This window comes from Momordica charantia, assembly GCF_013281855.1.
Source record: "Momordica charantia cultivar OHB3-1 chromosome 1 unlocalized genomic scaffold, Mcharantia_2.0 BLBB01000001.1, whole genome shotgun sequence".
Lineage (NCBI taxonomy): Eukaryota > Viridiplantae > Streptophyta > Magnoliopsida > Cucurbitales > Cucurbitaceae > Momordica > Momordica charantia.
In genome coordinates, this window is record NW_028275157.1 from 15,307,870 (window position 1) to 15,317,956 (window position 10,087).

Below are 10,087 nucleotides of genomic sequence, written 5' to 3' on the forward strand. Positions count from 1 at the left end.
AGAAATGTATGAATTTAAAAATAGTAATTTTTATGTTTTTTTAATACAACATGTGGAGGAGGAGATCGAACTCACTCGGAGATATATGTCAATTACCGATGAAGTATCACTTTGGCTTTTATACATATATATATATATATATATATATATATATATATATATATATATATATATATATATATATTTTAATGCGTTTGTCAATTACCACAGCATTTTAATTATCGGTCGAATTTCTGTAACAAGCAAGTTTACGTCAAGTTACTTGGCGGTTAAGTCATATAAAAATGTGAGGAAACTTTCTAGTAATCTTATAAAACATATTTCATAGGTTCATATTATCCATTTTCCTTTATAAACTATTCTTTAATGTTAGTAGATGCTACAATATTTTTAAATAATGCTGTGATGGTTAATGATGAATGAGAATAGTATTCGTACTAATGAAAATTTCTAATACAATAGGGGTATAAACTCTAAAATTGTCACTTTTTAAAAGTACAATAGACAATAAAATTAATATTATAATAATACAAGAATAAAAATGAATCAAATCTGAATATATAAGAATCGATTTTTTTTAAAAGGAGAATTTATAATTCGTTAAATGTTGAATAATTTTAGTAAAGTAGTGTTACTGTTTATAAACATTCAATTCAGTGTACAAACGTCAAAACGAGCATAACTCAACAGTAATTCTTTCAACCTATTAAAAAACTAACTGTGCAAACATGTCAATCAAGAACATAGTTCACTGTCATCCTAAAATCCCATAATAATAATGACAAAGATAATAATAATAATATATAAATATATATAAATTTTAAAATAATTTGTTAGTACTTCTTATCTAATCAAATTAATACATGAATATTAGTTAAAAAATATACAAAGAAGTGGATGAATTATTGACTTTAAAAGTTAAATTGATAAAGTTGTCCAAGAAGATGTTAAATTCATAAAGTATGAAAAATAGCTAATTTGTGAATTAGAAAAGAAGAAAAAACTCCAATTTGCTAGGGTAAGGCCAATAATTTTCTTTAATTATTTAAAACTATTTAAGGAAAATAAATTTCAAAAATTTTAATTATACTAATTATAGACGTATTTTCAATCAACTTATTCGTAAAATGATTTCATATGCTAATTTACAATTTTATTCGTAGAATTATCATATAAAATAAAATAGTTTTTAATAGAAAAAAATACAAATACAATTCAAATATTACGACCCTTCCTATTCAGGGAAGAGATTTGTGTTCTTTACAGGATCTCTCGCCTCGCGGTTCCAAAATTTCTCTGTTTCTCACTTTCGTATTCGGATCGTCTCTTTTCCTTTGAATTCGGGTATGATTCTTCCATCATTTCTCTACTTGATTGAATATCTTTCAATTGGCGTCTGTGTTTTCTTTTCCTATGATTTGATCTATATTTGTTGCAGTTCGTTTTGTTTTTGAAAAACCTTTCGTTGAGATTTCTCTGCGTAATGGAATTTGGGGAATTGAATTGTAGTATCTACCGGATCAGCGACTTAGGTTCTCTTTTTGTTTTGAGAACGTTGTACGGAAACTTGATAAATTGTTACCAGTTTGTATTCGCTTTTTGCTGGGAAGAAGATCGGATATCGAACTGACGGAGCCAACTCGACCACAATTTTCTGCACTTTCTATTTTCTCTGCTGCCAAGCAGAATGTTTACTTTCTGTAACTACGTTGGTCTAGACCTCTCTGTATTTTGTTGGTGACATTTGATTCCGGTCTTGAATTTAAAATCTTCTTCTATTTAGGTGACTATTTGAAATTTTAAGTTCCCTTTTTCGTCTCTCTACGTAGTTCAGATAAATTGAGCAATTGGGTCATGCAATGCCATGAAAGAGAAACTAAGACCGTGGAGGAATATGCCAAACTTCTCACTTCTTTAAGAAAATGACTATTATCAAAATTTCCTAGACAAAGAGCATATTTTTTTCAATAGTATTTGTGAGTTAATCGAAAACTCTGGATGATTCATCTAAGTTTTTAGGGTGTGTAAACAATTACCAAACTAAAACAACATTGTGTTTGTATGTGATTTTAGTTTGAATTTTGAAATAGAAAAAACCTAATGGAATATTTACATCAGAATGCAAGGATGCCAATGTTAGGGTTCTGCATCTTGTTTCGGATAGACTATAATCATTTAAATGGGCTTGGTGATAAACTTCTCAGTGATTTTTTATGAGATCATTTGCCTTTTTTTTTTCAGACAAGGTTTTACACGATGTACATTCACTAGTCGAAGTCAAACCCTTTTTGGTTATTAAGATGAGGAGAACAAATCAGTGGAATATAATGATTAAAAAGTGAAAACAGAACTGAGTCAGTGACAATTAGAATACTAGTTTTTGGGGTTTCCTGTCGTCAACGTGTGTCACTGTAAATGATAACATCTTGTGGAGTAGATAGGCTTCTGAATATCCCTTGATGGTCCTAAAAGTTTTCACCTTCCCATTTTTCATCTTTTGGAATTTAATCCAATTATTGCCTGACCTTGTTGGTTTTCTTAATCTTGTAGTACTCAACTACAGTTATTCTAGGGAGCTTTTTGTGGGTAGTTTGCAATGGATGAGAGGCTAATGACCTGGTATCCTGTGATTATAATTTTCACGTAACAGCTAAAATATTGGTTTGTTGATTTTACATAGTTTTTATGAATAGTAATTTTTGCTTTCTGATTGGTTGGATCTCAGATCTGATACTTCCTGGAAAATTTCTTCAAAAATGCAATCCATAGTAACCTGAAGGTTGGGTGATTTTGTACTCCATATTAGCTAGACTATTTTTGAGTTCTACGAAGTTTCAGTTAAAAGGTTATATTACTGCATTTTTATATGTATGCCTGCCTTCAAAAGTTGCTTGCCTTTCACCTACCAAATCTATTTGTTTAATCTTTAATCTTCTTCACCTAATTTTTTGCAGTCGGTAAAAGGTTTACCATGTTACAGAAACGGTAGATACATTATCTGCCTTTTGGCATGTGAGAGCGCATACGTGGAATGGAAAGGAAAATGATAGATGAATTTGAACCAGGTCCACTTCCTTCGCCCAAGCAATTAGACAGATTTGGATTCTTAAAGCAGGAATCTAATAGTTCTCCAGATACTTTAACCAAGAACAGGTCTACTCATGTAAATGAGAGGTATGCTTTTATTCATATCATGGCTCAATAATTTTCAACATTCTGCTTTTCTTTATCAAGGATTGAGTTGATTGTGGATATCCTACAATTTCAGGGAGGAAAGGAGAGTCAGAAAATGGAGGAAGATGATTGGAGTTGGAGGGAGTGACTGGAAGCATTATGCTAGGAGAAAACCTCATGTTGTTAAAAGGCGTATAAGGAAAGGTATTCCTGATTGTTTAAGGGGTCTTGTTTGGCAGTTGATTTCTGGAAGTCGAGACTTATTGTTGATGAACCCTGGAGTTTATGAGGTATTGAGTTTTTCAGAATTTGTTTTGAGATTGTGGTCCAAAAATGAATTTCTATAAATATGGTCGTTGTAACCTTTATATAATCTAAAAAGTATTTAGTTACAGTATCCTAAAGAATTCTCCAAAGTTCTAGAGTTCTAAAAATATATATGGCTCTTCTAAAAGCTTTAGATATTTAATAAATGAAAGTTTTCTAATTAGTTTAATTAGAATTGATATTTTTCTTTGATTGAAATTATGTTTAACTATTTGAACTTAAAAGAAATATGGAATGCATTCTCGAAGTACTAGAGTTTTTACTTCACTATCAAATTTGGAAAGTGGGCTTATTTGCTATTATTTGGTGTATTTGGTTAGAAATAAAAAATAGTTTTCTGGCATAGAGGGACTCAGGGAGACAGGGACCTTGAAAAAAGGTGTGGAGTGTGGCTCACTTCAATGCCTATTTTTGGACCAATATTTCTAATTTCATTTCAGGTGTCCCTTTGTTTTTTATTCTTAATGATTGAATTCCTTTCTCGTAATTATTTTTGTGGCTTTCATGATTGCTTTGGCTTGTGTCGTACAACCTAGGGGTATAATTTTTCACTCTTATTAATGAAAAAGTTTTCTTTTCAACAATTATTTACATCTCAAATTAATTCAAAAAAGAAAGAAAGAAGGAAAGAAGAAGAAGCAAATAGATGATAGAAATCAAAATCAAAATATCAGGTAGGACAAAGCGCTTTATGTTTCATCTATGGGATGCCATATGATATGATTAGCCTGACTATCTATGAATGGCATGTAGTATTTATAACTTGATCTATTTATACGTTGCCCGACTACTTATGAACATGTTTCTGTTCCTCTTGTATGAGGATGCAATGGTAATTTTGATTTGCTCTACTCATCAGTAAAGTAGACACTCTATACACTTATCTTACATAAGGCAATACGTGAAAAGTTGTTTTTATGCTCTTTGTTTCTAGTCTTATAAATTTATAGCTCTAAGGATTATTGGCAATGAGTTGCACATTTTTTGCTGCAATTGGTAATATATGAGACATCAGCTTCTGAATCGGGTATACTTTGAGATATCACTCATACCTTCCCTTCACACGTTTTCCTCCAATACATGAAAAGATTATTTTTATGCCCTCTTTTTAGTCTCATTAATTTATTGTCCTAAGGATGATGGTAATGAAGTGGCATATCTTTTGCAGCAATTGGTAATATATGAGACATCAGCCTCTGAATTGGATATCATTCGTGATATCTCTCGTACCTTCCCTTCACATGTTTTCTTCCAACAGAGACATGGACCTGGTCAAAGATCTCTCTACAATGTTTTAAAGGCATATTCTGTTTTTGATCGGAATGTTGGATATGTTCAGGTTCTGGATCTTCTATGCTTTATCATCAGTCCTATATTAACCATTTTATTCAATGGTGAATGATATGGTATTGGTTTTGAACATGCAGGGGATGGGATTTTTAGCTGGTTTGCTGCTTCTCTATATGAGTGAAGAGGATGCGTTCTGGCTCTTGGTTGCATTACTTAAAGGTGCAGTTCATGCTCCTATGGAAGGATTATACCTGGTAACTCTGTTCTTCGAGATCTCTCTTTTATAGTGAGTTCAACTTTGCAGTAGTCAGCAGTCCAGAAATTTGAGAATCAGGACAATTGAATAGACACAATCTCACTTCTGGTGTTTTTTTGTTAATCAAAATAAACTTTTTAGTAAATATGTGAAAAGTATTGTGAAATGATTGAATGTTGGTGGCCGATGACTAGACCCATTTGTCTGGGAGGTTTAGGTACCAGGAACATCAAGGATTAGAACATTGCTTACTTTCCACATGGCTGTGGTGCTTACCTATTGAGAGAGTCTTAGACTCTTTTTAGAATGAAATGACTAGGAAAAAGAATAAAGGAAATATGTCTGGTTGGTTACCATAATTCCTTGATGTCTATCTTCATCTAGGAGTGCTGGGTCTTTTATAGCTGTTTCTAACCCGTAATAACCATGGAGTTGGTTATTACCTATAACTAACTTGCGTAACGGCTGACTGACTTCTTGCTTGCTTGCTATCTTAGCCTGGGTTCAGCAGTAGAATAGGAATAGAACGAGCAAAACAAGAAATAAGGAAAAGACTTCTTACTGCATCAGCTCCTCCCTCCCTCATCAAGAACTTTGTTCCTGAGTATTAGCTAAAATTTGTGAGGCCGTTTAAATTCTGATAGGTCTGCCTCATCAAATGTAGGTGAAATGCTAGACTCTTTGGGCGAGGATACGACATAAGCTCCAGAGCCAATTTTTTGTAGATGCGATGTTTTAACTCTTTGAGCGAGCCCCCATCACAACATATGCTCCAATGCCAACATTTTATAGTATCCTGCCCGGTCATACCTAGTCCACGGAAAGCTGAAACCAGCACAAAGCTTTCCTCAAATCCTCCTAACATAAGTGCAGGAGATAAAGAGATGGTCAATTTCTGCTGCTTCACAAAGTACTTCACAATTTTATCTCTTACTGGTGACCTCCTAAGCGCAAGAAGTCGAGCCAAGAATTTAACTTTCTCATGCACTTCCACTTACTAAATCAAGTTAGCGAACTTTTCTGAAGACACTATTCCAGCATAAACTTAAGATGATTTGCTAGTGAATATAAGTAATTGATCAAACTTCCTTCAATTCTGACCTCACCTACATTTAACAGTCCTCAAGAAGTTCCAGGAGATTGTCCCATTCGGCCACCTTTCTATTATTGAGTAACCAACATTCAACTCTTCATAGCAGAGCTTTGTTGTACTAGGTCTTACTTTGATTCTAATATGCTTTTCTTTTGTTTTAATTCACCCGACCATGATTTCTGCATGATCAGATGCTTGTAATGGATGGTTATAAACTTGCATGAACTACTCTAGGGTCGTTGCCAAGTTAATGGTGGTGCGCAAGGGAAGTCTTGCAATCAATTATGTTTCTGTGGGTTTCATTCGAAAAACTTTATTTCTTGGTGATAGGCGGGGCTTCCTCTAGTGCAGCAGTACCTTTTTCAATTTGATAGCCTTGTGAGAGAGCAACTGCCTAAGCTTGGAGAGCATTATACACGGGAGATGATAAATCCTAGCATGTACGCAAGCCAATGGTTTATTACTGTTTTCTCTTACTCCTTCCCCTTCCATTTGGCTCTACGAATTTGGGATGTCTTTCTTTATGAGGTTGGTTACTTGAAACCATGTGAATCCTTTTACTGAAACAAAATTCTTCTACAAGAAATCTCACACGTGCTAGTATTGTTTCCTCCCACAGGGTGTTAAGATTGTTTTTAAAGTTGGTGTGGCTCTTCTAAAATACTGCCACGATGACTTGGTGAGTAATGAATTGCTTCCAATGGATTCAGCAACCAGATCTACATTGCTTCTTAATACTAATATTATTTTTTACTTCTCACAGGTGAAGTTGCCTTTTGAAAAACTCATACATGCTTTACGAAACTTTCCGGAGGATGCAATGGATCCAGATACATTATTGCCCATGGCTTACTCAATTAGAGTACATCCTTTATTCTCTTTCAATCTTGGCCAACCTTTATATTCAGTGGCTAAATTCTATCCCCAAAAGAGAAAATTGACAATATGTAGATTGAGCATAAATATTTGATATCTGAATTTGTTAGATGGAACTGACAGACATGCTATCATAGAATTTAAACAAACTCATAGGGTCATCAGTAATTGGTTTGGAAAGTTCATACGAAGGAATCTGATGAACAAGATTACACATTGATGTTTATTTCTACTTTCTTGAAGATTAGAAGTTTGAATTTTGTTGGTTGGTTTGTGCTTAATGATTAGGTGTCGAAGCAGCTGGAGGAATCCAGACATGAGTATGAGAGGAAGCATGGAAAGGACATTCAGGATCAGGATGCTGATCTTAATGGGAAGCAACCGCAGCTGAATTGAAGGTTCTTTTCCCTCTCTCATAGGAGCAAAGTGTAACCAATCAAAATCATTTCCTGATTTCTGTGGCTTCTGAATTGTCTAGAATGTAAATTGAATGATGCATAGTCATCATTTATCATTTTAATTATTATTATTATTTGCTTCATTAGTACAAATGTCTTGTAAATCCCTAGTCCTAACCCCCCCTTGTGGACAAAACGTTCATAAATTTTCACAGCTTATATCTAATGATCAATATTTACATTTTACAGTTTAAAACTTCTCTTTGTGAAATGGAATGAATAGTTGTTAGTCGGAAGAAGTAGAAAACTACATTAAAGCCTTTTTGGGAGCATCCTCCATCCCATGATGTCGTGAATTATTTGATATTCACCTCGATCTTAAGATCTAGACAGATCTCACGAGACAACATGAATTTAAGATTTAATTAGACACTCCTAGTTTAGAAACCTTGAGGGTTGTAACCCTCAAAGCTTAAAAGATAAAACTGGTAAATTAACTGAATTAAAATGGGATTTAGACTAATTAAAATTTGGGAGCATTTGTAGTTACTTTACTCAACCAATCCCGTTTCTCAAAGCAACAACTTTCTTTTGCAATATTTAATATAACTTTCAAATAGGTGGATAAAAGCCTAAAACAAGAAAAAATTTACAGAAATTAGGTGCTGAAAAAGTAGAGAGGATTTGGCAACTACAAACAACACAAAAGACAGCAAAAGAAAGAGTGAGAAAGAGCAGTGAAGAAGGGCACAGATAAAAGAAGTGCCTTTAAAAAAGAAACTCGAATATCTTCCCAAATCACACATGGCGATGGCGATGAGCATTTAGATCCAAAACCATAGTGATTCCTCCATTAACGCAGAAGAAGGAAGTTCATCAGACACTGTGGGAACTCCTGAACGATCCCAGAGCTTTAACTGCTCCTGCTCTCAAAATGAACTGGTGATAAAACGCAGCAATTGCAGCTCCGATGAAGGGTCCAACCCAGAAAATCCACTGTTTTCAAAAAGTAACTAACATCAACAAACAAGTTCAGGCGAAACTTAATCTATAAAAAGAAAACAGAATCAAAGATTAAGAAAGAGGATTTACCTGGTCATCCCAGGGCTTGCTTTTGTTGATGATCACTGCAGCTCCGAAGCTCCGAGCGGGGTTGATTCCCGTGCCGGTGATCGGAATGGTGGCAAGGTGGACCATGAAGACGGCGAACCCAATTGGCAGCGGTGCTAGAACCTTCAATCAATTACAAAAGGTAAACAAGATTATAATGGAATATGGAATTAAATCAAAGATTTCCCTAGAAATCAAATCAACGAATCCGCCATCCGCCATCCGCGTGATTATGAAGCGGGATTCGAGAAATGGGGATCTTACAGGAACGTGAGAATCTCTGGCACTTCTCTTGGGATCTGTAGCAGAGAAGACAGTGTACACAAGAACGAAAGTTCCGATGATCTCCGCGGCCAAGCCGGTGCCGGTGCTGTAGCCGTCGGCGAGCTGATTGGCTCCACCGTTGTAGCGATGGTAGAGACCCTTCTGAAAAGATTTAACCAACGCACACCCACAAATCGCACCCAAACTCTGAGCCACCATGTACAGAATGGCCCTCACCAACGAAACCTTCCGAGCCAAGAGCAACCCAAATGTCACCGCCGGATTAATATGCCCTCCTGCAAAAAAAACGACGATTACAGATTAATTAATTAATTAATCACCCACCCACAAATCGAGTGAAGAAAACCCCCCAGTAAAACCAACCGGAAATTCCAGCGGTGCAGTAGACGAGAACGAAGATCATGCCGCCAAAGGCCCAGGCGACGCCGAGAATGCCGACGCCGCCGCAGATTTCGCCGCCGTTTTTGGTGTCGGACTGATGACTGTAGCCAATGACAGTGAGAACAGTGACGTACAAGAAGAGAAGCGTGGCGATGAACTCGGCAATGATGGCTCTGTAAAATGACCACTGAGTGAACTCCTGGGCGTCGATCAACGGCGCCGGCGGTGGGTCATGGTAGTCCTTGGCGGCGAACCCTCCGGCTTCAGAGTCCTTGGCCATGGCAGCCTGAAGAAAATGGAATGAACAGAAAGAAGAAGAGAATAGAGGACGGTGAATTGAAAATGGGTGATGGGCGAAAGGTTAGGGATGGAATCGAGAGATATATAGGTGAGATTGAGATTCCATTATTGGAGGTGAAGCATTTTCTTCTTCTTTCTTTTTTTTTTCCTTGCCGCCCCATTTTGAAAAAAGTTTCCATTTCTCTCAAAATCTGTGACTGTGACCCCACACTGTTCTTGAGAGCTCTTGATTTGGCTTCCATTGATGCGTGAACCATCTCTTCTCTTCTAGTAGCTTCTTAGAGCTAGAGGAATCCATTAATTTATTATATTAAATGGAATTGGGATTATTCGCATTTCTTCTTCTATTTTCCTCTTTTCCTTTTTTTTTTGGTATTATTCGCCATTAATTCGAATATAATTTAGTCTACTTTTTATTTTATTTCGAGAAGCGATGGAAATTTGAACCCTCAATCTTTAAGTAAGGTTTAAATAATCACTTTTATTTATACTATATTATTTAATCTAACAAATAGGTTAAAAATAAAATATCTATCAAGTTGAACCTTGTCACAAGCATCGAGTTCAAACTCTCTCTTTTGAACCACTAATTACGAA

General features: G+C 35.5%; 2 protein-coding genes across 5 annotated transcripts; one reads left to right on the forward strand and one right to left on the reverse strand.

The window, feature by feature from the left end:
- The first annotated feature begins 1,196 nt into the window (after positions 1-1,196).
- Positions 1,197-7,670, forward strand: LOC111013680 (uncharacterized). 3 transcript variants are annotated; one of them, XM_088127878.1, is made up of 11 exons: positions 1,223-1,344; positions 2,551-2,619; positions 2,726-2,845; positions 2,955-3,174; positions 3,269-3,464; positions 4,670-4,840; positions 4,929-5,045; positions 6,471-6,668; positions 6,760-6,819; positions 6,904-7,002; positions 7,305-7,670. In XM_088127878.1, exons 4-11 carry the CDS (start codon positions 3,032-3,034, stop codon positions 7,410-7,412), a joined length of 1,092 nt encoding a protein of 363 aa, XP_087984004.1. In that variant the 5' UTR covers positions 1,223-1,344; positions 2,551-2,619; positions 2,726-2,845; positions 2,955-3,031; the 3' UTR covers positions 7,413-7,670. The 3 variants fall into 3 exon arrangements, with proteins under 3 accessions (XP_022143871.1, XP_087984004.1, XP_022143872.1); XM_022288180.2 differs by having other exon boundaries at positions 2,726-2,779; XM_022288179.2 differs by lacking the exons at positions 2,551-2,619; positions 2,726-2,845 and having other exon boundaries at positions 1,197-1,344.
- Positions 7,671-7,982: 312 nt separating this feature from the next.
- Positions 7,983-9,570, reverse strand: LOC111013638 (aquaporin PIP2-2). Of its 2 annotated transcripts, none has more exons than XM_088127882.1 (4): positions 9,173-9,570; positions 8,789-9,084; positions 8,507-8,647; positions 7,983-8,427 (listed from the first exon to the last, which is right to left on the reverse strand). In XM_088127882.1, the coding sequence occupies exons 1-4, from the start codon at positions 9,468-9,470 to the stop codon at positions 8,344-8,346; spliced, it is 819 nt and encodes a 272-aa protein (XP_087984008.1). In that variant the 5' UTR covers positions 9,471-9,570; the 3' UTR covers positions 7,983-8,343. The 2 variants fall into 2 exon arrangements, with proteins under 2 accessions (XP_087984008.1, XP_022143819.1); XM_022288127.2 differs by having other exon boundaries at positions 7,983-8,410; positions 9,173-9,558.
- Positions 9,571-10,087: the final 517 nt, after the last annotated feature.

Bases quoted from the DNA above. Each gene is read 5' to 3' on its own strand.
- LOC111013680 (XM_022288179.2), top strand. From the start codon at position 3,032: ATGGAAAGGAAAATGATAGATGAATTTGAACCAGGTCCACTTCCTTCG. The intron at 3,465-4,669 runs GTATTGAGTTTT...TATCTTTTGCAG, and splicing joins TGAACCCTGGAGTTTATGAG to CAATTGGTAATATATGAGAC. The intron at 4,841-4,928 runs GTTCTGGATCTT...TTGAACATGCAG, and splicing joins GGAATGTTGGATATGTTCAG to GGGATGGGATTTTTAGCTGG.
- LOC111013638 (XM_022288127.2), bottom strand. From the start codon at position 9,470: ATGGCCAAGGACTCTGAAGCCGGAGGGTTCGCCGCCAAGGACTACCAT. The intron at 8,648-8,788 runs GTAAGATCCCCA...AATTGATTGAAG, and splicing joins CCAGAGATTCTCACGTTCCT to GTTCTAGCACCGCTGCCAAT. The intron at 8,411-8,506 runs GTAAATCCTCTT...TTTTGAAAACAG, and splicing joins GCAAGCCCTGGGATGACCAG to TGGATTTTCTGGGTTGGACC.